The sequence below is a fragment of the Vigna unguiculata genome, chromosome 2 (genome assembly GCF_037176805.1).
Source record: "Vigna unguiculata cultivar grain cowpea cultivar isolate G323 ecotype 2 chromosome 2, ASM3717680v1, whole genome shotgun sequence".
Classification (NCBI taxonomy): Eukaryota; Viridiplantae; Streptophyta; class Magnoliopsida; order Fabales; family Fabaceae; genus Vigna; species Vigna unguiculata.
In genome coordinates, this window is record NC_140793.1 from 29,854,243 (window position 1) to 29,881,147 (window position 26,905).

Consider the following 26,905-nt stretch of genomic DNA (forward strand, 5'->3'; position numbering starts at 1 on the left):
ATTCTTTCTGTATTTAATCAAGATTTCCACACATTTCCCCCCAGTTTGTAAATTTTAGGCTGCCTTGTACATAGCCACAAATTTCATGGATGGTTGATTATGAGTTGTAGGAGAATTAAATGGCATACCAAGAATGATTTTTTCTGCGCATTGAGTCGCAGCATCAATTCATTTTGTGACTGTTCCTATACCATTCTTTGAACTCGTTAACAGCTACTACCATAGACAATTTCTAGTTTCGTAACTGGTGACTGATGACTTGTGAACATCACAGAGAAGTTGTAACATCAAATAAGCTACTGAATTGACTTAACGCGTTGCAAGTTGCAACTTTGCAAGTTACTTACTGGCTTCAGAAAAGAGGGAAAAAATTAGATACAGTATCTCAGGTACTATTAAATCTATTCCCATATTAGATTTGGAATTGAACCTTGATAATATGTGATGATATTTAATGAAATAATTTACAAACTCCATTGGATAATAATGCCAAAAGGACCATGCATCCAAGTTGCACATAATTATATTCTTTTTCTACTACTTTTGTTGATTGAATCTAATGTCTGACACCAAATTATACCTCAATATCTAACTTTTTCTTCTAAATGTTATTTTCAATTTAATTTTCTTGTTTAGAGTTTAATAACATTTGATCAAGCAACCACGTCATTTATTATGATTGCTGAAAAATACAACGTTTACTTCTTTTTTTCGTCGAGCAACGGATTTGGTTCCTAATATTGCCATGACCAATTAATTTTGTGGCTATTACTATAGGCTTTTTTTGGGTACAAAGGAAAAATAAAAAGGTAAAGGTTGTGAAAAAAGTTATTTAGATGTAGGGAAAGTGAGTGAAAGACAAGGTAAAAGTTTGTAGTAGATTTAATGAATGTAATAGAATAAATTTGATTGTATATTAATATATTTAAAATTCATTTATACATAATTTTTTCAAGTATAATTTAAAGTCAATAAAAATTAAATTTAAATAAAATATTATTACAAAATTAATAAATAAAAAATATATATTGAAAATAAAATGTATTAAAATAAATTATAAAAAGTTAAGTGAATTGATTTAATTGTATTAATATTTTTATTTTAATTATTTATATATTTTAATATAACAAATATACTAACAAAATATTAAAATTATTTATTAATCATTTTAATTGTTTTCTTTTAATATTCATTTTATTACAATAATAAAATATATTTATAGTATTTAATTATTATATATTACATATAAATTTTAAAATATTTTAAAATATTAATTTAAAATTCAATTGATTATATTTAATTTTTCTTACGTGATTAAGTATTTAATATTAAAATAATTTATTTTGCGAAACATTAAAATTTAAATTGTTTTATTTCAATTGTTTATTATATTATAATATAAAAATAAATATTTTATTAGGTTTATCCATCGTATCATGTTTTATACATCGATTACTCCAATTTTGGTGGCTTTTCTTCATCTATGGTGTTTCCATTTTTGGTAATAGATATGATTTGTGATTAGTAACTTCCAAAATCATTTGGAAAAGACGAACATCATGAATCTCAACATCCAATACCACATACCTTACTCGATTAATATTTCATTCTGCTACCCAACTTAAACTTTCATCTCCATAAAGTTTGTAAAATTTTAAATAAGTAAATTTTACTTTTTTTAAAATGTATGAAACTTTGTTTTAATTATAGTAAAATATGTCTATTTTTCATATTTGTTATAGTTAGCATTATATGACAATATTAGGATATATTGCTTGCAATGATCTTTCAACTTTTTATTTAACATATAAGCATTTAACAAGTATTATATAATAATTAGGGACAAAAACAATATTTTTTAATTTTTGAAAAAATAAAATACATTATGGTAACAATAGTTAAAAGACGTTCCTTTTATTATGGGACTGAAAATATGTGTCAGCATAATATTTATATGGAAGAAATATTACGTAATTGTAAAAAATTAAAATACATAATGTTATGGTTCAAATTCCCGAAAACAGTATTATTCTTATTTATAATTATAATATTTGATGTACATACTTCACATCCCAATTTTATTCTTAATTTAAAAACATAGAAATTACTTATATTACAAGAGTAATTACACCCACTTTATTAGCACAACATAGTTCTATAACAATAATGAAGATAGTAACTACACTTACAAGAACATTAAACTATAAATTATTTAAACATTTCAATAACATAATAACAAACAAATAATGATATTTTGAATTGCCATGCAATTTTTTTCTGTGAACAATAGTAATTATTTTTCTTATTTACAAGCAGTATATATTTTTTATATGGAGAAAACAGCAAAAAGTTATAAATTATATTGATGTCAAAAGAGTCGCTCAGGAAGCAAAATAGCTATACCATAAGTCATGACGCAGTGTTGCGTAATGTATTTATACATATACTAAATAAGTTAAAACAGTTATCCGATAATTTTATCTTATGAATTATTTGGATGTTGGATTGATGGTGATATGACATATGGTGTACGGTAATGTTATATCTGCTGGAACCGCCAGATCTATGGCATAGATCTTGTCGCATTTCACCGTTTTTTTTTTCTTCCATACACAACTCCTTTATTTATTTACTTCTTCACCCCTGTCATCTATCTCTGCGAGCATGTAACTACAGTGACGGTGAATAATGTTGTTGAGAAGAAATCATAATGGTGCCCTGCTATATACATCATACACACTGACACAAGCCCCACACCCACACGTCATTCATCACCACGATACCGCTTTCCTCAGATCACTTTCCTTCACGAACAAACCATGAAAACCGTACGGAACCCGCCGTGGAAGCTTCACCTCCGCCACCACGTCCAGCTCCGGCGACTTCGTGTCCATCACCAAGAACGTCGACTCTCCCTTCCTCTCATCGTGCACGTACGTCACCAAGTACCCATCGTCCTCCTCACCGCCTTCCTCCTTCGCCACGAAGAACGGTTCCCCGCCGTAGCACCCCTCGCCGAACATCCTGCATCCCACCGTACAGTCCCTCCGCTCATTCGCCTTCGACACGTCCAGCTTCACCACCCCCGAGATCTTCGGCATTGGGTCTCCCACCGCCGCGTAAACGAACCTGTTCTTCTTCCCAACGAACGCCGGGTTTATAACCGCGAAATCAAGGTTCCGCGCCGACACCGGTTGCCGCGTCACAATCCCCGTCTCCAGATCGATCTTCACCTTCTCCACCATCGCGTGAACCAGCTCCATTCTTTCCAGTGCGTGCTCCACCGACAGAATATTCGGCGCCACCAGCACCACCGTTCTTCCCCCGTCCTCCTCCCACGCGTTTATCGCGTGAATGACGTTAAACCCCGGCACGTCGAACCACTTCATCTTGGATTCATCCTTAGCATCACTGCAATAACAGTTAAATCAGATATGATGAAAATTAAAACTAAATCTATATACAGTTGAATAGAGCTTGGCTTGTAGTGTTTTTTTAGTACTGTTACACACATTTCCAATTTTGAATCGGAATTTAAGTTCTATAGTTTGCGTGCAAAAGTTAATTAGGTGAACTACTACATACACACACTTACCGAGGAATGATTCCAATCCTTGGAACCTTGGACGCGACGGAGTCGACGGGGGAGCCACCGGCGATCATGTCGAGAGGATTCATCCCGAGCTGAATGTCGCAGAAGACTGCATAGTTCTTGGTGATGGCGAAGTCGTGGAGAAACGAAGGTGAAGTCATGGAGAAGATAGGCACGTCATCGTATTTGTTCCCGTTAGGGTCAAAACGGAAGTAGGTTAGGAACGGGGGAACGGGGCCGTAACGGAAGGCGAAGCATTCCCCTGTGTCGGGGTCTATCTTCGGATGCGCCGTCATGCTGAACGTAAGTTTGCCGTTGAAGTCGTAACGGCCGATTGTTTCCACGTCGCCGTTACGGGTAACGTTGACAGTGTAGGGGAGGTCGGATTCGCCTAGCGCGAAGAGACGGTTACCGAAGAAGGCTAAGCTGGTGTTGGCCAACCCAATCCCATTAGAGGGATTGAACTGTCCCGTGGCGACCCTCGCCGCGGTGAGAGACCCACGCGCCGCGGAGGCAACGAGGGAGTTGAAGCCGGAGAAAACGTTGGGGATGAGAGGGAAACCGGCGTCGTTTTCCATGGTGTATTTGTAGGTTTTGACGTAGCGGCTGCAGAGAGTGGCTTTACCTTGGGAGATGCGCAGCGCGTGGAGCATGCCGTCGCCGTCGAATAAGTGGTAGGGCCCACGCGGGAGGAACTGAGGGTTTGGGCCGTTTCGAATGTACGCGCCGTCGAGGCACGGCGGTAGGGCCCCCTGGACGATTTGACACTCCGTGGGAGGGAGTTCATCGACGGGGGCGAAGTTTTGCGACAGGACATGTCTGGGGTCTACGGAGGGTTTGAGCGGAGGGTCTATGAAATTGTTGATGATGTTGTCCAACGCGTTCAGCATTAGCGCTGGCGCCCATGAATTCGTTTTCCTTTTGAGTTCCAGTCGTTGCTGCGGCGTCGTTTTGATGGATGGAACTGGGTAAGTTTTCGGAGTGGTGGTAGACGGTGGGGGAAGGGTGGTGGTTTGCGGTTTTTCTTCTGTTTTAACGGTTGATACTGCGGTTTTTAGAAGAGGGTTGGGCGGAGAAGAGACCGGTGGTGGCGGTGCTGTCACTATTACTGGTTTAGGGACCATTTTTGTAGGATAAGGTTAATTCCTTCTATGTGGCTAGTTATGAGAATCAGGTGAAGAACTCGCTTCTTCTATCATTATTATCGTCTCTTCCACTCCTCATTTATATACATAAATTATTTTATATATATATATATATATATATATATATATATATATATATATATATAATTAACTTTATTTCCGTTTATTAGAAGAAAAAAAATGAGTATTTTCATTTTCTACATCAAAATATGATAAATTAATTATATTTCCAATAAGAAGGAGCACCCAAACAAACATACAGTTCCATCACCACCTGTTTGCTTTTCATGGCAATTAAGAGAGGCATGTAATTTAGTATGACTTTTGTTTTAATATAATTTTATTTTCTTGCTAAATCAAATTTATGTGAGATGTTTTAAATAACAAGTCCATTTCACAACTCAAAAAATCAAATTTTCTTTTCTACCGGTCAAGAATTGAGAAATATATTTGACAACAAGTTTATAAATTTAAAAACAATAAAATCTACTATCTCCAAAATGTGATAAAATAAAAAAACAAAAATTAATTTTGACGTAAAATAGTAAGATGAACACAAATTGTGGTGATAAATGAATCTCACAGTGGTTGATATTTTGTATTGCAGTCATAATAATGAGCCACCGAAATAAAAACCATATCCATCATCACTTTCCCAAACCACACATTTTCTTAGATATTAATTTTAGATTAGGCCCACACTAGGGGTGGTAACGCGGGTCGGCCCGGCCGTTTAGGCCCGGCCCGCATAAGACTCGCATAACGCAGGCTGGTCCGCCTCGTCCCGCATACTTTTTGTGAGCTGAAAATACTGGTTCATCCCGCATACTTTTTGACCTGCGGACCCGCTTTTTTTTTTAATTTTTTTAATTTTTTTTTATGATAAAACTTTCAATGTTTAAAAATTGGGAAACTTTAAGAAGTTCACAAAATTAAGTAAAGACTTTGAAGAATTAGATGATAAATTGATAATTCAACATTTTCATCATATTCATACTATGACATATACAATGTATTCTTTAAATTTTAGCACATTAAAAATTACATAATACTTGTCTTTTCCAGTTATACAAGAATGTAAAACGTTAATGCAAGAGTCCATAAAAGAAGTAATTAATATACACAAGTACAAGTTTTTTTTTCTTTTAATTTTATGCGGGTTTGTGGACCGGCTCGCACGGGTTACGAGTCTATGCGGGCCGGGCTCACGCGAACCTACGGGTTCACTATCCTGACCCGTCTCGCATTTTTTCTGCGGACCGGACCCGCAGGCCAGTTTTTCCTTATTTTGTTTGATCCCTTACATCCTGTTTCATTCTAAAAAAACAATATTGGTTTGGTTAATAAAAAGGAACCAAAATAAATAATTATAAAATAAATTCTTCCGGTATAAGTTTGAATCAAGACGATCTCGATCAAAACACGAAGGTATGCCATCTGTTATAAAATACAACTATTTTATAATATTACAATAATAATGTTTAATCAACCACTAATATTTCACCACATAACTAAAAATTTCGTTATAAAAATATACTAATATTTTTAATTTTGGTATCATTTCCTTTCATCCCTCTTATATTTAGAAATTAGGTATATGTTTTAGTAAATGATTCATAAGTTTAAGTATGTAGAAGCAGAATGATAACTAACTCGTGTTTTATAAGGTGAATAGCTTCAAGATTTCCGTGCATGAAACTGTATTAACTACCATGTTTATAACTAAAGAGGGTAAAAAGAACGTAACTAACTACGGTAGCATTTAGAGTGCTAAAACCACATTATTTAAATCCGCAAGTGGTACTGTTTGTAGTTTAGTGCATTGGAACGTGTAAATGAGAGTTTAGTGTTAGCAAGACTTCTCAAACCTAATTAATGAAGGTTGAATAAGAATAAAAATAGGGAAAAAGTTGGGTTGGATCAACAAAGTAAAAAAGAAAAGGTTAAATATGTTTTTATCCTTAAATTTTTAGTGAATTTTGGAATTAGTCTATTTCGAAATTTTAGACTAATTTAGTCTTTCATCTTTCAAAATACGTGAATTTAGTCAATTTAATCAAATTTTGTTAGGTTTATTTGATGTTTCGAACGCATTTCAAGATTGTATATAAATTGTTTATACTATTTGACACATTTTTACTTTAATGTTAAGTCAAATACTATTATGAAACGCGTTTAAAATATTAAATAAACTTAATAAAATTTGATTAAAATGAATATATATATATATATATATATATATTTCGAAAGATATAGAATTAAATTGGTCCAAAATTTTAAAATTGAATAATTTCAAAATTCACTGAAAAAGACCAAAAACATATTTAACCAAATATGTGTGAAAAAAAATGAAAATAACATATTATTATGCACATGATTTGTATTTTTTTTATCACAACTCATATTAAGAATATTTCCTTATTGATTATGGATATCATATTTAAATATTTTTCTCTCGTTTTTCTTTCATACTTCTTCAATTTCTACCCAAATATTTAATTATAGTTGGAAACAACAATTTAACACGTATTTTTTATGTTTAGTATCTTTAAGTGGAAATCCAAAATCAAAATTTTACCGACTTAATTGAGATATGAAGGGGTGGTAGAGATAGATGACAGCCTTGAAGGTAAGACTTATCAATAATTTGATTATCGGATAGGAAGTTTAGTTATATTTATTTTGTTATTCATGTCATGTCTATCTATAAAACAACTTGCACATTTTTTTTAATTAAAAATATTTATTTTTCTAAAATAAATTATTTAAAACATTTTTTAAGGCCACTTTTTGATTATTACAAACAAACTTATTTAAACTATAAAATTTTATTATTCTAAAATATAAATTCAAACAAAAGTTCTATCATAAGACATAAATTATCAGTAAACATAATTAATAAGAAAATACATTAGTACGTAATAAAACAAACAATGATAAAATAAAATTCAATCTCATTCTATTTGTAATTAATAGGCATATAAATCTTCTAGTTTAAGTTATCTTCTTTTCTAGTATAAAATTTGAGTTCAAACTTTGTGATTATGAGAGATTGTTTATCCTCTTAATGAGTAGTTTTTTTTTAGTATAGAATTAAAATTCAAATATTATTTATGTATCTTCTCGAGTTTATATTAGTTTCTCTTCTAGAATAAATTCAGAGTTCAAAGCTTATCATAAAGTCTGAAACTGAGAATTTATATAAAATATCAAATTTGATATCACTCACTAAAGACTCAAATCATGAGTAATTCAACAAAATGATGTAATATTTTCTCAAGACACTACATGCCAGGTAATTAATACGCGATAATTGAGAAATCTAAAGGATAGAAAAATATGACAGAAACAAATGATAATATGATGAAAAATTTAAGTAATATTACTCAAATGTTTTGCTCGAACTTTGGTCTATTTTTTTTTTATAATAAAATCATTTTTTATGGGTTTTTTAAATGGAGGACTTATTCGGAAAATACATAAAATATAAGTTCTTGATAAGTTATTGAAGTCACTTTATTTTAAGAATCTTAAAATGTTTATGGATGTTATCTTTTATGTTTAACTTTTTATATTTATTCAATATGAGACTTAACTCAAATTTTTTAACTATTTATTTCGTTGTAGAGTTGTCAACTTGATCCATGGTCTATAAGACAACTCTAATTCACCCTTGAATAAGTTTTCTTTAAGAAATCCTAAATTGAGAGGGCCAAATAAAGGCTCTAGCCCACAAAGTCATCTCTTAAGTGGCTTAGGGTCAAGGCTAAAGTAGGTTTGGTCATACTATAAGACTTTAATTAGTTCTTAAAAACAATATCTTTAGTCTGGGTCATATATCAAATAAGGCTGAAGGCTAAGATGGGCCAGCCTAGGTCGAAGATCGAGAGGACAAATTTTGGATGGAAATTTGAGGCAGACTCTGTTATACTGATGGTCGAGAAGGGATGACCCGAATCAAAGGTGGAGACAGGCCGAATCGGGAGGAAGGTCAAGAAAGGTGAACTTGGACCAATGGTCGTGACCAGATGGCTAAGGCTGAAGGTTGAGACTAGTCGGCCGAAATCGAAGTTCGAAATGGGTCACTTGGGTTGCTAATATAAAGGATTAGACCATGCCCAAGGTTGAGATGGGTCGTCTTAGGTCGAAGGTCAAGATGGTTTGGTCTAGGCCCAATATAAAGACCATGCCCAAGGTTGAGACAGGTCATCTCAGGCTTAAGGTTGTGACAAACCGGCTCAAGCTGATGGCCGAGATAGGTTGGTTTGGGCATTAGGTCAACATGGGCTTAAACAAGCCAAAGGTCGTGATTGATCGACCTGGGTCGAAGGTTAAAAAAGGCCCCAACCGAAATTCGGCTGAGTTGGCCCCGATTGAAATTCAGTCCTAACCGAAATTCAACCAAGCCGATCCAAGCTAAATTTTGGCCCAACCAACCCCAATGGAAATTCAACAAAATTCAGATGAGTTGGCATCGACCCAATATCAGCTGAGATGCCACTGGCTAAATTTCGACTGAGTCGGCCAAGTTGGCCCTAGTCGAATTTCGGTCAAGTCATCCCCGACCTAAAGTCGGTCGAGTTGGCCCCAACTAGAATTTGGTCGAATTTAGCCGAGTCATCCTCAACTGAAATTTGACTGAATCGGCACTAGCCAATATTCGGCAGAATTCGACAGATATTGTCCTTATCAAAATTGGTTGAATTCAGTCGATTCTACCCCGACCAAAATTTGATTAATGGTCGAGTCGGACTAGTCCGAGTTGAAGGTGGAGACGGCTGGCTTGGGTAGAATGTTGATACTTATGCGACTCAGGTTGTAGTTCAAGATGGGTTGACCTTAATGTTGAAATTGGCCAGGTCAGGCTGCAAGTCGACCTTGACCAGTTTGACTAAAGGTTGAGACATGCCTATTCAGACTGAAAGTCGAGACAGACGGGCTTAAACCAAAGGTCTTATAATATATTTTTTAAAAATATTACTTTCTTTTCATGTTTAAAAGAAGAGTCATGTGCTTGTCTTGACCCATAGTGCTTTTGTGGACATTTTGGTCATGTGGGCTTTATGGGATTTTTTTAATTTTGTGAACTTTTTGGCCTCAATTCACGTGGATCAGGGCCAAACCCTATAAGGTGGGCCAAATTGACAGTTCTACGAGTGAGTCTTTTTTACGTTAATACACTCCTCCTCAAGTAGAAGCATTCTCAATCTCGAATATTCTTTATTTGTATCATCGCTCAATTTAATGAGATACATTTACATTCATGAGAAAGACTTTTGATATAAGGATCATATTTGTACCGTGTTCAACTTAATGGGATATGTTTACCTAAATTCTTAGTCAAAAAGCTTTTTAATATAAATAAACAGTGACATTTCTAAGACCCTAAGACAGCGAAAATAATATACTTACAATGATAAATAAGATTAGGCACAAAATATTTTTTTTCATATAATTAGTAATATTTTTAACAAAACAACATGTCTATCTGTGAACATAGGACTATACAGTACTCGTATAAGTTCATCCAAACTTTTTTTTAAATGATTTTAGTGTGATTCATTCACTATTTATCCTTTTAATGACGGATTTCACTGTGAGCATGGATGGGTAAAGATCTTTTTTATATGTTTGATGGTTGTAAACGGGACAAGCTGGCGGAATAAAATTCCCCCAGTGGTTGAGGAAGAAGATAAGAAGAAAGTTGTGTGGGTCTGGTTTTAGTAACACTCACTTTCAACTTCACTGTTTCTTCAAAGATGAATCAATTCATAAGTGGAGTGTAAGGTACCACCATTGCCCGTGAGTTACTTCACTTTTTGTGGCCCCAAAATTTTCACATATCAGTCCACAACTTCTGTAACGTGTAAGAAACCTGTCATGCCTTATTGGAGTTTTCTCAGATATTTTAAGATGACAAATGATTTTTTATATTTCACTAACTATTTAAATCGCTTTTTAAGATAATATAACCGTTAAAAAATAAATTTTATATTATAAAAAATAATAAATATGAGATGGATATGAAAATTTATTACATGTTTTTGGATGTCAAGCTTCAGAGCTGAATCTCTGTAACTGTAACCAACCCATTCACCAATACGCCAGCCAAGTCATTTATTTTACTTTTGTGAAATTTACTCTTTCTCAGCTATCACCAACACCAATCACTTTTATCCATATATATCGCATTTTAGTTTTATCAATTTTTTTTTCAAAAAAACTAGCACCTATTGATGCCATGAAAGGAGATTTCTGTATCTTATTTCAAAAATCATACTTCATGAGAGAGATAATATGATAAATTAATATGTGAAATCAATGACATGTATAGATTGATTTATGACAAATATTGATTATTTTAATATTTATATTTATTTGGCCTCGTAATTTAAGAATTAAAATCATCTTTATATTGTAACTTGTGAAATTACTAGGTATCTGGAAAAACAAATACCATATAATAAGACGTGGTATGAAAGATAGGCAACACAATTTCATGTCTCAACTTCTTATACCCAAGTTTAGTAGTTATTTCAATTTAGTAGTTTATTAAATATATTTTTTATCTTTTAAGTAAAAATTAAAATTATTGTTTTTTTTAACTTTGGTCCAATATAGTAATCCAACTTTAAAAATGTGTGAATTTAATATTTTTAACCAGATTTTGTTAAGTTTATTTGACGTTTCAAACACGTTTTTTATAGTATTTGAGTTGCTCACATAAATTGATATATTTTCATTTTAATGTTAATTGATAAATGTGTTTGAAATTTTGAATAAACTTAATAAAATTTAGTTAAAAGAACTAAATTTATACATTTTTAAACATAGAAGACTAAATTGGTTAAAAATTTTAAAAAAGATTAATTATAATTTTTACTTGAAATTAAAAGATCAAAGCATATTTAACACATAAATATAATAGTGATAAAATATGTATTAAATATATATAATTATTACAATGGATATTTAATGTAGATGGTTAACGACTGTGGCTATGAGTTTTTAATATTAATTATTTAAATATTTTTGATGAATTTTTTATGTAATAACAAAGATCAATGGATAGATAATTAATGTCTTAAAATTTTGTTTTTTTTTTTATATTTTCAGTCTTAACTTCGTATATTATTGGTACAATGTTCTTGTCCATCACAAGGGTGATGTTATTCTTCGCATGTTTCTTAATACATGTTATCTTATCGATAGAATATCCTCTTATAGTTTGGTCAATAAAGTTCCATATTCATTATGTTTTCAAATGAACTTCTGTTTTATATTTCTCCTCGTTTAAATTTCTCCTCGAATTTTTTATTGTGTTTTGTATATATGTCTCCCGACTTCGATTAACTCTCAACTTAGTTTATCATATATGTCTTTTTAAGACATTTCGTCTTGAAATGGGTATTGATGTTATTCACCTATCACTAAAATACATTACATATAGTGTCACTTTTTTAGGAAACTTCTTCTCTTCCTCCACACAAGATGTTATTATTGGATGAGGTTGTGATTACCCTTTTAACTTTCTAGCAGTATCAAATCAACCATTCGGATCTCTCACTTACAATTATGAAGAATATCAGATACTTTTGACCTTGTATTTCATTTCAGCTAGGTTTTAAACTATACTACTTTTGTTCTTCTGCCTAAGGAATTGGAGGCCTCATTTTATACAGTATTATGTCAGTAACACGTAGATATTCATTCCTTTTGGAAAATTCTCAAGCAATTTGAAAAAAAAAGAAGAATAATAAGAAGGGGTTGAGGTATCCATTCAACATTTTTTTTACACTGTTAATGTACAATAATATACTTTTATACAGTTAATTCATGTTTGAGTGCTGCCACAAGCAATTCTTAATTTTTTAAGCAGAGATTCCCCGGGCTGCATTCCAGCTGCCTGCATCATATACAGAAACTTAACAGCTTCAATGTGGAAACCATTCCTTATGTAACCCGAAAGCATAGCATTCCAGCAATCAACCTTTTTCTCCTCTCGGATTATCTCAAACACTTGTTTTGCATCTCTCAACAACCCACATCTTCCATACATGGCAATCAAACTACACTGCACATAGTGATCCGACACCAGCCCAAGTTTGATGGCATCAGCATGGACTTGTTCACCACATCGTTCCTGATTCAGCATCTTTCCACACGCCTTGAGAACACTAGAAAAAGTGAAGCAGTCCTTCTTCACCCCTCGCATTCCCATCTCCCTGAAGTCACCAAAAACCTCAGAGAAATGCCTTTCCCTGCAACCACTAACGATTTTAGCCGTCCAAGTCAGCGTGTTATGCCGCGACACCCCATTGAAGACAGCACTCGCATCTTCCAGGCTCGTGAACCTCCCGTAGAAGTTGATCAAAGAGCTGCTGAGAAGCACATGATCACAAGTACCCAACTTCAACAACCATCCATGAACTTGCAATCCCAGAGGGACATTCAAAGTGCATGCACAAGCCCTGAGAAGACAAGCCCATATCCACGGAGGAAATTCCAGCGTACCCAATTGACCTAACATGTTGACAAAAACAGCCGTAGCCTCCTCATAATCGGCATTATCATAGTACGCAACAAACAAGGTCGCCCAAGAGTTGAAGTCCCTCACACGCATTTTTTCAAACATGTTGCGTGCATTTTCCAACAGACCACAGGACACAAACATAATGAGAATCCGATTGAGGAAAGGCAATGGGGGTTTGATGCCACTCTTGGAGATGTGAGTGTACAACTCAATGGCAGATTCTGGGTCGCCGGAAACAGTGCACTCTTTTATCAATGAAGTGTAGATGTCAATGGGTGTAGGAAAAGGTAGAACGTCCATCAAGTGCAGTATGTCTGACGTTGTAGCATCTTTTCTCTTCTTTTTCTTTGGCTCCTTCTTGGTGAAAGTGATTGTTTGAGGAATGAGGGGACGTGGGAAGGTGTGAATGGGGTAGCGCAGCGGTGGTAGAAGCTCGAGTTGATGGTTGGTAGAAGGCAAAGCACCAAGGTTGTTGTTTTTCAGATCAAGGTTTTGGTCGAAGAATAGGTGGTGGGTTGGTACTGTTGGCACAGGTGCAGTGATGCTTGCCATTTTTCAATTGAACGACAACCTACGAATGTTTCTTCAATCAGGTTGCTGTCTCTTCCTTTGCATAAATTAACAACTTCAAAGGAGAACTTCAAATTTTATTTTATTTTAAGATATTTACAGTTTCAAACAAAAACTACTACTTTTTTTTTATTTTTTATTTTAGCTCAGAGAAAAGTATTGTAAATTAATATATTTAGAAAATAAAAATTTCCTACGTACAAACATTTCAAGCTACTTAACAATGAGGTTATTTACACAAAATAATTCATTCCAAGTTGACTTTTTTTAAACTCACATTCATCTTTTCATGCATTTTCTCCACTCCCTCGAGCTACAATAGCACAAACAAACACACTATCATAGCTACTTAAATTTTTGTTTTCTTAACAAATTTGCTTCCAATACTTTTCTAAAAGTTGTTGCGTAATTCATTATCTAAACTATCTATTTATACTATTTATATTGAACTCTTACCTTTTTTAAATTATTTAATCACGACCCAAACATATCATAATTTTTATTACGTGCTTAGTCTTGTTTTGTGTTATAACTGTGTTTTATCTTTAACTAACCGAACGGTTTTCATATAGATCAATCGGTTGGTTGTTGACGGGGATTCCATATTAATTATTATTAAAAATAATGAAAAACAAAATGAGTTTGAGACATTTTACACAACTACTAGTCATACTTTAATACATATGAAACTTAATGCCAATAGCTTCTTTCATCGGTCTTAAGTATATAATAGTATATAATGATATTATACTTTGAAGAAGTTAATGATAATTATTAGATTAAAATACTCCGTTGGTGTTTTTGTCGCAAAATCTCAATTTGGTCATCGTATTTTTATTAGTCTCAATTAAGTCCTCATTTTTGTAAATTAGTATCAATTAGGTCCTTTTTGTTAGTAGACAACTAACACCGTTAAGTAGGTCAGCTTCTCGTTTTTTTAAACTTTTTGAATTTTTTTTGAATTTTTTTTTGAATTTTTAATTTTTTTTAAAAAAAAATATTTATGCCACATGTCAGGTTTGTAGTGTGCCACGTGTCAATCTAATATGGTGACACGTGTCAACTTTCTCAATTTGGTTCTCATTTTTGTTAATTTGATTTGATTTCAGTCCCAATTTTCTTTTTTAAATTTTAATTTCATGTTCTCCAGATTTAGAACAAATTTAATTTTTTTTATAAATGTAATGATGATACTTTTATTACAAGTGATATTTCTATTACATATTTTTAACAATATTTAATTTATTTAAATTTATATTTTACATTAAACTTTATTTAAATTTTATTTTAAAATTATAAATATATAGATTAATAAATTTATATTCGAAATATTTGTATAATATTCAATATCAACAATATTTTAGAGTTGACTTAAAAATAACAATTTTATAAATTCAAATGTAAAATTTTAAAATAATTTTATAACAAATTAAAATAAATATATTTAAAATTTTAATATTAAATACAATTAATATTATTAAAATATTTAATAAAAATATCAATTTTAATAAAAATAATCATAACATTATATAAAAGTAAAATTTAGTCTAAATTTGGAGTGCCTGAAATTGAAAATTTTTAAAAAAATTTGGGACTCAAATCAAATCAAATTAATAAATATGAGGACCAAATTGAGATTCATACAATAATTTGACACGTGTCACCATATTAGATTGACACGTGGCACACTACAGACGTGACACATGGCATAAATATTTTTTTTAAAAAAATAAAAATTAAAAAAAATTAAAAATTTAAAAAAAAAATTAAAAAAATTTTAAAAAAAATTTTAAAAAATTCAAAAAAATGAGGAGCTGACACGTGATACCTACTTAACGGTGTTAGTTCTCTATTAACGGAAAGGACCTAATTGATACTAATTTACAAAAATGAGGACCTAATTGAGACTAATAAAAATACGATGACCAAATTGAGATTTTGCGACAAAAACGAGGACCAACGTAGTATTTTAACCTAATTATTACTATGACACTACTCTTATTGGGTTATTAATTCCCATTACTTTGTCAAATAGCACAACTCAGATAGAGGTAGAGCCATAAAAGTGAGTTAGACCCAGTGGGCCAACCCAGCCTACCACGGGGACCGAGTTGGGTTGAAATTTTTTTACAAATTTCAGGACGGGTCAATTTTTGACTCGGCTCACCAAGAACCTGGCTCACCCGTAGTGAGCCGGGTTGACCCACCAACCCGTATGATCACACATATTAGGTTGGGCTTTGCAATGTTAGGCTGTTTTTTTTAATTAAACACATTAGTGGGTTGACAAATGGAAACTTAGTTCCAACTCCAAATAGATGAGGATAAAGAAGATGCTTCAAGAGATGAAAATGTTGTGGATTCATCCATTCAAGACTTTAATATTATAGTCGGATAAATGATAAAAATGTTTTGATATTAAATAATTTTTTTTTTAATTTTAGTTTGTATTGGAGTTTAACATCATTTTGGATTGTATTTAGATTGTATTAAAGTTTATTTAAATTTTAATTTATGACTTTAGAAAAAAAATTATATTTTATTTTAATTAAGTGGGCTAGTAAGCCAATCCGTAGTGGACCGGGTCAGATTCAAAATTTTTTGACTTGTTTATGAGTGAGTCAAATTAGATTGGCCCACTAAGTGACCAAATCATAATTGATTGGGTCGGATTGGCCCGGCAGCCCACTTGACAGCTCTAAATAGAGGTACCTGTATAGTTAGAATAGTTAACATTTTTTTGGACATCACACATAAAATGAATGGGAGTAGTGAAACATGACAACCTATGCATCTATAGATAGAAATAGAGAAAAGACAAACACAAAAAGTAACTCGTTTTGAATATGTGGTTATTTGGTAGAAAAATCCACTTAGATACTACTAAAATTAAGAGTTAAAACAAAATTTTAAGAATTTTCAACAAATAAAAAAAATATTGAAAAAATTCATCTAGCACTCCACGTGATTGTGACATAGATAATAATGTATGCTGTCACATGGCTATCATGACAGATTGTCCACGTTGTTAAACATGTCAACACTTAATGGATTCAATTCAAGAAACCAAAACGTATGACGAAAATGAGGGAAATAGTATTCTAAATCATTTTTATCACTTTTATAGATAAAGAAACATATTCAACCTTATTATTCATAATCATTTTTATCTCACATTTTATCTTTTTCATATAAACACATTTAAAAAATAGTCTTCTAAAATAAAACAAAAAATAATAATAATTCCCTCCCTTCTTTAGTACAGAACATTTCTTTTCCTAACAGAAACATCCATAATTTATCTTGAGAACAAATGCTAAACAGATTATGGATATTGCAGAACACATGTATAAAACAATGGGTTGTTATTGTTGGTGGCACTAGACTCATCACAACCTGTATTGGGACAATTTGCTTACCAAGACAGCAACCCCAGCGATAAGGGTGAAAAAGAACATGGTAATGGGGAAAAAGGGCATCACATGTTAGAAATGAAGGACAAAATTGCGGTGGCATTAGGCACAATTCATGTCACCATCGAACAAGTAGCAGCACGTTTTGAGAAATAATGTTTTCTCACACTGTTTCCTGAAGGTGTTTGATGAAGTTCCATTTACTTTTGCTCTTCAGCACTCACTTTAATTCAATTCATTAAAGATTCATATTCAATTCATCAAGATTCATATTCATCAGGACCTGAATCTATCTCCTCAGCCAATTTATCTTTTAGCACTGGACTTGGAGTAGATCGATATTGAATAGATTGTAAGAAGTTGAAATAAGCATACTTGATATCGAACTGCATATCGTACCCTGCATAACACATAAGTAGCATCAAAATTCTGATTACAATTGGACCTGGAACTGAAAAGGGAAGGTTGGGTCCTTACAATAATTAACTGCAATAGTTAATCCTCCATCATCCGCACTCTGTCTAACATGATGGAACCACATGCTAGGCCTGCATTAGTTTCCTCCTTCAGTATATACCACAGAAAGGATAATCAATAGGCAAACTAAAATCTGGGTTAATTCCCACTTCCAATACTCCTCTTTCAAGCTAACAATCTGGTACTAATGGTGATTACTAATCACTGATTCGTAAGCATGGCAAAGATCTTTAAGTGAGTTGGATTATTCTAGTAAACATAAAATGACTCAATCACTGCATCCATTAAGTACACATTATTCGATGAAATAGATTACTTGAAAAATATACTGCATGAACTAGAAACATAACGTAGTTATGTAACTTCAACTAACATCATATGCCTAGTGACCTAATCATAAGTTCAAATCTACTATCTCAGAGTTCATGACTTTTTTCTCTACATCAGAATTCAAAGTGAAGAAGAGTTTAGAAGCCGGGTTATGCTCAGAAGAGGAATAACAAATCTCCTGCTCCACACCACAATTTGTGAATAAAATACGCCGTGTTTCATGAGGTTTACATATAGCAAAGTCAAGTTACTTAATCACGAATTGAACATGTTATGGCATCACAAAATGGTTAGACAAGAGAATGGCATGACAAGATTGGCACAAATGATGAAGAACATCCTACGGAAGAAGGAAAACAAGAGAATTAGACACATGCATAAGATGCAAATGCAGAACAATGGAATCTTACAAATAGAGAACCTCCCCGGCCTTCACAGTACATTCAAAAGGCCGTGGGCCATTGAAGTACAGAGGAAATTTGGCCATCTCATCATCCACGGTCTCCACAGAAGGATAAGGATCCACACTGCACCAAGGCACATACCTTGTTGGCTTCTCAAGCTCCAAATCAAACTCTCCTGTATCCTACAAACAAACTCAACACCCAAACGAAATCAACTCCAAAAACTGATACTTTTTATAGTAAAGCCCAGACCCCATCAACAAGAAGAAGAAAAAAGAAGCAAAACCACAATTTGGTTCCAAAATAAACATTAACTGCGTTGTTTCATCCTTCAAAATTTCAGCTTCTGACTTTGCTAACATACTGTAAGTTTCTATCTATACAAAACTACTTTCGAGAATATAAACTTTAAGGTTGATAGCCTCAGCAGAGTTTCTTGTCAGTAACTTCACATGTAAAACGATGGTACCAACCTATGGAGTGAATAGAAAAGAAAAATACACATTTTCTTGAATAAAAAACGATGGGATGAAAATACCGAAGAATGTGTGTAAGTGGCAGCAGGGTAGTGTCGAATGTACAAGCGATGAACATCAGTAGGTGGCAGCAAGATGAAGTGCTTCTCCCCGGTGACAACAGCGTAGAGATTCTCGTAATGATCCTTGTGGAACGAGGTTTGGGAATGTTGGTTACCAATCCAAAGGTTCACAGCTTCGGGCTCAGAGCCAATAGCTTCGGTGGCCCAACCGAGGTGGGGATCACAGTCAGCAGCGAGAGACGAATACTCAGAGCGAAAGCAATCGTTTTGTTGCTGCGCGTAAGCCACAAGCTTGTTGGGTTCGGAATTGGAGATCAGGCTAAGGGCTTCAGGGAAGGGCACGTGCTGCATGTGCGCGGAGGCGAAGCAGAGGGAGGAATCGAGAGGGGCGAGGGCGTCGGCGGCGCCGGTGGGGGTGAGGTGGAGGGAGATGGTGGCGGCGGATAGGGCTTCGGAGAGGTACTCGTGGTTGGGCCAGGAAGAGAGTGCGGGCCAGTGAGAGATGGCGTTGGAGATTACGCATGGCTTGTTTGGGGTGATGAAGTCTCTCAGGAACTCAACTGGGTTAGGGGGACACTCTAATCTCTCTACTCTTCCACTGTTTCCCAAGCTCAAATCCCTCACTTCCCTCCACAGTTCCTCTACCTCCTTCATCTTTCTAACTGTCAATTTCTCAGGAACACGGTTCTGGAGCGTTTTATACGTAACGTGGGGATTATGATAACGTGAAACAAAAATGGAAGCAGGTACATAGTTTTTGATCGAGATATGAAATTTATGATTCGTTTTCCTATGTTCTGGAAAAGTTAAACAACCAGTATAAAACAGGGCCAAGAGGCCATTGATTCTAGCATTTTTCATTCCAAAGATCTCTGCGCTCTTTTTCTAGAGAAAAATAAGGTTTGGAGGTGAAGTGACTACATTTTGATTTTACAGTTCATGAAATTGTTAGATCAAGTTTTGCTTTTTAGGTAAAACATACAGGCAATGGGTTGACAGCATTAGTGGCAAGGACAACAACTGTTGAGAGACATAAAATTTGTGAAACGAAATGTATTTGTACGAGATTTTGCCAAACTGTAGTATATATTATACAGGTTTGGTTGCGATACAAGCAAAAAACTTGACTGTTTAAATGCACAACTCAATCTATCCATGGGGTGCAATCTCAAAAGTAAAAGCTGTGTTGTTTCCCAGCCAAGTGACTGTTTCTGGGTCAGTCCATTTCACTGACAATGAGATTGGCAAAGTGGGTGTTTTGCCACCCATGTCACCATATGGCTTCAACTAGTTGTGGTCTATCTTGGAGCCATTCACTCTGTTGCACGCATTGCTCAAACAAAAATGGCCAAGAACCAACCAGTCCATGATCTTCACGACATGTTGAGTCCAACTAGCTTCCCCAAGCAGCTATGCATGTGGTCAGGAATGAAAACCACCGGTCTTTGATCATGTCAGCTACTCACCGAGTTTGAGGATGTTGTGTCGCCAATGCGAATCCTATTTGGCAATGGCCTTGCAATAAGCCCGTCTGTGACCCAACCTACCGATTCTCCATCATTCTTAACATGGTTGAATTCCCTTTCTACATAATCCAGAGATATATGCAACCTCCCACCAGGTTTGGAATCATTCAGGGTTCCTTTTCCTCCTATTCCTGCGTTCTTTTCTAACCAATAAAGGTAATTGACCTGGAACAGTGCCTTCAGCATGTCCTGCTGTGAACAGTTTTCTTTGAGAACAACCTGAACCAGGAACACGCATTATTAGACCCATGATACACCACAGCTAAAAAAAATATAAAATAGCCCTTTAAATTGAGAAAAGAGTAAACTTGATGTACCAATTTGCTAATAATACCTGAAGGAGAAAACTATTTGACAAATAAACCACGACATTTTCAGGCAATAGGTTTAGATTTTTATAGACAGGAAAAGAACAGACCATCTCAGAAAGGAAAAGAAAAGCTACAAGATAAAAAATAAATTTTTAACAACGGTAACTGACAAGAAAAGTTAACGTGGCCTTTTAGTTCTAAAATCTTGGACTCATTTGTTTCTTATTTTTCAAAAAGTCTTTAGGATGAGACACCATCTCCGTCACACTCTTTAGGATGAGAAAAAAACCCAATGACAGTAAAAGTGAAGTTAGTTGCCAACTTACACAGAATTTTCCAATATGCTCTGACAAGATGTATCCTTCATTTTCATAAAGCCCAAAGAGTGCAAGCACGTCTTCCTTGCCGTTGACAATTTCACTGAGCTTGGATCCAAGCTGCAGACGACGTTCAATTTCCGCAGCTGCATCTTTTGCTTCAGATGATAAAGTAATTGATTGTGCCTATTACAAAAAGTAATCAAGACATTATTTTAAAAAGTTAGGTTATGCTAAAGATAATACCAATCATTTCTGATACTTGTGCATCCTTATAGGGCAGCCTAATCAAATTGAGGTTGGAATAGTATATGTGATGTAATGTTAATTGTAAATGCTTCTGTTTCATACTAATACTACGTATTAGTAGGTGTGAGAAGTGCAAATAACATTATCTTTTAGAAGTCAGTCTCACATGTTTTATGTTTACACTTCCTATACCCAACAGACATTGAGAAAATTAATGAAGAATATTAATGAAGGACTTACAGGTGGCATAAGAACAATGACCATATTAAAACTCAAATAAAATGCAAAAAGTAAATTTTCCAACAAGTTATCATCATACAAGGGACATACGGACATATGACCTGATACTCCCCAGCCAGAACTGAGAAGTGATAAGGGCTATTAGAAGAAGACAGAAAGAACCTTAAATTACACAAACCATTACCAAAATAAATAAATCAATATAGCAAGCAGAAACTTTTGAACCAGGAAAACATGAGCTTTCATTTCAAAAAGGTATAAATTTCACAACTTTAACCCAAGCAATATTAACTCACCTTGTTTGCAAAAGTTGCATTTAATATGGGTACTGCTGGAAATAGTGGCTCCTCGTCATTTACATCTTTAACTGGAGGTGCCTGGCCACTCAGTAGATATTCACTGAAAACCAAACCTGCCAAAATAATCAACGAGACATGTAAAGTTTTGACCTTTTGTCGGAAAAATAAACCCCTAGTAGCATTTCCAGATTTCCAAGCCCTCCAACAAATAATTGCAACCTAAGAAAACTTCCAATGTTATAACAAAACTAAATCTACTCAGAGAGAGCATTTCAGAATATTCCATATGAAATAGAATTTAGGCGGGAAAGATGAAAGAAACAGAATGACAGAGAAAGAAGTGGGGAAGAGAGAACAAAACATAATAGGGAGGTTTAAGGGAAAGAGGAGAGAACAGAGAAAGGTCAAAGAATATGTGAAGCCACTTCTGTCATTAACATTCAATCTAACATAATATATATGTCTAGAATTCAACAACCTTCCTTACTTATAGGAAGCTACCAGACAACTATGAACTAACAATAGCTGACTAACATTCCTATTGTAGAAATAATTAGTCTAGGCAATCATTATGTGTAAGCTAGGAGGTTGAGTGTTGGATAACCTCTACTCCTAGCACCTAGTTGTAGCCTTTAATGGTTCAACTTCCCTTATCTCCTTTATCATATATATATAAATATCAGGAACACTAGAGGGATCTAAACTAGCCCTCAACAATATTTTCACTGTTTAATCTCAAGTTCTATCTTATTGATATTTACATATCACCATATTTCATGGACTCTAAAGTAAACTAATTATTTCTAAAAGATAAACAGTAACACAACTCTCACATGATTGTGCTTATGCGGGGGTGTAAGCTAGGGAGCAGAAATTACTTGCACGATAAGGATTTAAAGTCCGTAATTGAATGGATTGGTATGACTTCAGATTGCAGTACATGTGGATCCAAGTTAAGACACAAAATGAAGCAAGAACAAGGGGTGTGGAGGAGCCTATGCAGTTACCCAATCCTATACCAAGTCCAATACCAATAAATCTGCTTGCCATTCCTTGCACTTCGCCTTTAGCAATTACCTACAATTTTACAGTCATTTTCAGAGAAAACACTATATAGGTAAAAAAAACAAATGTGTCAAATGAATATTCAAGAATCATTCCACTTATAGCATTAGATGGATACCAAACTAAGAAAATGAAATGAGTGTTGTGTTGCATCAATAATACTCCTAGTCAATAAAGAATAAAGGATCAAGATTTCACCTCAGCAAAATTCCTTTGAGCAGCAAAACCAGCAAAGAAACAGCTCCTGGTAGAAGCCTGGGAAGAAAAAATCAGTTCAAACCTCCAATGATAGTTATCAATCTCCGATAGCAGCAAGAAATGACCAACTCAGCAAGGCTAGAACAAACAAATTAATCACTTTATACATACATATATATATATATATATATATATATATATATATATATATATATATATATATATATATATATATATCATTGCTATACTTAAACACTTAGTTTGAACATGCATTGTATTCATTTAAACTTTTTACTGATACACCAGGATGATTGAAATTGAATCATCGTGTTAGGTACAGATTATATTATACACAACACACAACTAGCTTGACCAACACTATCTAGACAAAAAGACATAAACTTCAAAGACATTGCAAATTGTTCATATCAAATGATAAAATTTCCGTCTAGCCAAATCCAAATCATTTCAAATTGCACGATTCGAATTGAAAATCATAACATCCTAATAACTATGCTGAATAATTCACACGAATGGAAACAAAACCAAAAGGTAGGAACTTTATGCACAGAATTATCGTTATAATACTTAAACACTTGATTTCAATGTGAACCGCTCTTACTTAAACCAGAAAGGCCAAAAGCTCTCTCTTTCCGTGTTAAACAAAAAGACTTGAAAGACATAACAAAACCTTCATATACTAAAAAGTGGCATAACCTGAATCAGTGAAGCAGCAGAGCGAGAGGCCCCAGCCACAGCACCAATGAGCACAAAAAACTGAGGGAAAGCTGGAGTACACATCTCCAAACCAAAGGCAGCATTTTCAAGAAGGTCAGCAAACAATCTCCACCCTTTGGGATTAACATCAAAATGGCGACCAAAGTTTGACAACATGATCTTACTGAGGTACCCAATTCCATCCTTGAGCACCCAATTGATGGCAGCAGCTGTTGGAATAGCCCCTTTTCCCAGTCCAACAGCATAAAGCAACGATTGCGTTGCCAGCACCCCACTAACCTGGCAAGCTACACCCTGAACTGCTCTCCAAAGAGAATACTCCAAGTAATCACTCGTCACACTCTCTGGAAAACCCTCTGGAAGCATTAACCGCGTGAAGATGTCACTGCACTTGAGCCACACGAAGGTTGCAAATTGTGAAGGCTTGAGGGATTGTAACTCCGCCAACAACCCCGGGTTTGCGGAGACAAAGACATCGTTGGTGGGGTCAGGGACAAGCCTAGTCCACTTGCCACCTTTGACTTCCCAAACGGGTTCAGACAAAAGCTCGTTGTCGGTAGAGGAAGACCAGGTTTTGGCGTTTGCAAGTTTAACCTGGAGGAGGTGGCAGAAGAAACATGCGGCGGAAGAGCATAGCAGAGAAAGGAAAAGGGTGCGATGAGAATTTGAATTTGAATTTGAATCTGAATCGTTGGAATCAAAGGGGTTACCCCAACTACCACCGTTGCCATTGTTATTATTGTTGTTGTTGTTTCCGCTGCCTTGGAATAACAGAGGAAGGGCCGAAAGGCGAGAGGTATGAGAAAGGGATTGTTGTTTGGGGCGAAAGGGGGCGGCGGAGGCGAAATGTGGCGGCGGCGGCGGTGGAAGACGGTGGCGAAGTGAAAGAGAGGTGAAGAGAGAGGCGGATAAGGGCGTGCAGGCGCAGCCCATTTCGGTGGTTCCGCCGGCACGGGAATAGAAGAGGAAGAAAGGTCAAAACTTTGACATCATCGCATTTAGGGGCTTATGCTCATTGTTCATGCTGCTACTGTAATCTTTGTTTTCTTCACACTGTTGGCGATCGTGTTTTAAACTAAACAACTTCCATTGAAAAATTATAGTGTAAATTATAGTTTAGGAAAATAGTTTGTTTTTGCCACATGTTTTAAAAATGTATTCTGATACAAAATAATTTAATAATTTTTGTAGAACTTTTAAAAGAAACAAAAGCAGATTTATATTTTATTTACGGTAATAAAATTTATTTTTAAAAAAGAATATAGTTTTTATGAAAAGACTGTTAAGAAATGCATAAAAAGGTTTAATTAAATTTTAATGTTTCAGTTTTTATTATTTAAAAAATTTAAATAAATGGATGAAACTATTTTAAAAAATATTTTATGTAGCTCTCTTCGCAATTAAATACTCCCGTACTAGAATAATATTACTAATAACCGCATAGAATACTAAAAGCATACATAAAATATAAAATAAACTTTTAGAATAGAATATTGTTTTCATACTCTTTGAATTTTATTTATTTATAATGTTACTTGTAACAGATTTTATTATAACACACGATTATTGTAATAACTCATTGTAACAAATGTAGTGTGAATTAAAATAAATACAAATATTTAATACATAAAATAACATCATATTTTTATTATAATGTATATGAATGTTGAATAACTTATATTTAGTGACAGACATATAATAATTAAATACAGTGTATTATTTCAGATATCTTAAATTGTGATTAACAAAATTTATTAAAGACTTATCAATTCATGAGTTTTCGATGTTAATGTTATATAAATAATGTGATATTAAGTTATAGAAATTTGATATTTTTGACAATTTTTTTTTAGTTTTGACTAAGTTACTTTTTAAGTCACATTAAACTTTTTTTTTTAAGTTAAACCAGAAATTTCTTTCATCTGTCACTTCGACATTGTCAAATATTTGTCACAAAAATTTTGTTAAAAAATAATTTTCCTAAGTTATATGTATATTTATTAACACAATGATAAATTTAAATCTTTTTCGAGTTCCAAGTTCTCATTAAGTTTATGTGATTAAATAACATTAAGTTGAGGTACTTGTACTTTTATTTACATTTGGATAATAACTTTTTTAATTACCTCACTTACTTACTCGGGTCTGTAAGGTTATAAATGTAATCAACACATAGACTTGAGCTACATGAGATATCATTGGAAGTGCAGGAAGAAGCACAATGGATCTCAATGTGGAAAGCAAAAGTTATTTCATTTCCCTTTCTCCATCACAGGTTATCTACATTCTTCATTTCCTGTCTTCAAGTGAAACACCAAAATATTTATTTAAATTAAGCATCATTTACATAATTTCTGATAAGACAATTTGGAAAAAAATATTTCAAAACGTGCAATTCATGATGATACTTTTATAATCTTGATAAATAAAACTCTTGATTAATAAAAAAAAATGAGACGAAAAATATGGAAGTACAAAAAGAAAAGAATGAGGTGTACAAAGAAAAAGCCTCGTGTTTTTCAACAAAATTTACTAAATGTACCCTATATATGCTGAAAAAAAAAACCATCTGAAATGAATGGAGGCCGACCCAAAAAAAAAAAGGTGCAAAAAGTTGAAACCTTGATTTAATCGTTTGGTTGGTGTCTCAATGACACACCAACGACTTGATTGAAAGGGTGGAAAAAAAGAAGGAAAAACCATAAAGTACAACAATTTCGAAAATTTTGAGTGATTTGTATAGAAAGAAAGAAAAAATGAAAAGCAAATGACTAAAAAAAAGTGAAAATCTCACATTTTTGTTACTTCATCCAATGGGGCATATCAAAACTGCTTCTAAATCATTCGTACGAAACATTTTATGTTCGAAAAAACCGACACATTTGTAGTGTCAGTAAAATGAATACCTGGAATTGGCAAAGAATTCGCACGAATCTGACAAACCCAGCTGGTGCTGGAGT

At 33.9% G+C, this 26,905-nt stretch overlaps 4 protein-coding genes across 5 annotated transcripts; all 4 read right to left on the reverse strand.

Annotated features, from left to right (window-relative positions):
• Positions 1-2,337: 2,337 nt before the first annotated feature.
• Positions 2,338-4,796, reverse strand: LOC114174016 (putative carotenoid cleavage dioxygenase 4, chloroplastic). The gene is made up of 2 exons (XM_028058745.2): positions 3,596-4,796; positions 2,338-3,411 (listed from the first exon to the last, which is right to left on the reverse strand). Exons 1-2 carry the CDS (start codon positions 4,714-4,716, stop codon positions 2,772-2,774), a joined length of 1,761 nt encoding a protein of 586 aa, XP_027914546.2. The 5' UTR covers positions 4,717-4,796; the 3' UTR covers positions 2,338-2,771.
• Positions 4,797-12,491: 7,695 nt separating this feature from the next.
• Positions 12,492-13,976, reverse strand: LOC114174044 (Tetratricopeptide repeat (TPR)-like superfamily protein). The gene has a single exon (XM_028058785.2). It carries the CDS (start codon positions 13,820-13,822, stop codon positions 12,572-12,574), a length of 1,251 nt encoding a protein of 416 aa, XP_027914586.1. The 5' UTR covers positions 13,823-13,976; the 3' UTR covers positions 12,492-12,571.
• A 3,086-nt stretch (positions 13,977-17,062) lies between these two features.
• Positions 17,063-19,863, reverse strand: LOC114173413 (2-oxoglutarate (2OG) and Fe(II)-dependent oxygenase superfamily protein). 2 transcript variants are annotated; one of them, XM_028057793.2, is made up of 4 exons: positions 19,003-19,863; positions 18,471-18,646; positions 17,731-17,801; positions 17,063-17,653 (listed from the first exon to the last, which is right to left on the reverse strand). In XM_028057793.2, exons 1-4 carry the CDS (start codon positions 19,861-19,863, stop codon positions 17,514-17,516), a joined length of 1,248 nt encoding a protein of 415 aa, XP_027913594.1. In that variant the 3' UTR covers positions 17,063-17,513. The 2 variants fall into 2 exon arrangements, 1 of the variants encoding a protein (XP_027913594.1); XR_003602504.2 differs by having other exon boundaries at positions 17,593-17,653; positions 17,731-17,817.
• Positions 19,864-20,040: 177 nt separating this feature from the next.
• On the reverse strand, positions 20,041-25,001 carry RUS1 (root UVB sensitive-like protein (Protein of unknown function, DUF647)). The gene is made up of 6 exons (XM_028057792.2): positions 23,925-25,001; positions 23,208-23,264; positions 22,823-23,021; positions 21,942-22,057; positions 21,166-21,342; positions 20,041-20,747 (listed from the first exon to the last, which is right to left on the reverse strand). The coding sequence occupies exons 1-6, from the start codon at positions 24,876-24,878 to the stop codon at positions 20,457-20,459; spliced, it is 1,794 nt and encodes a 597-aa protein (XP_027913593.2). The 5' UTR covers positions 24,879-25,001; the 3' UTR covers positions 20,041-20,456.
• Between the last annotated feature and the right edge of the window lie 1,904 nt (positions 25,002-26,905).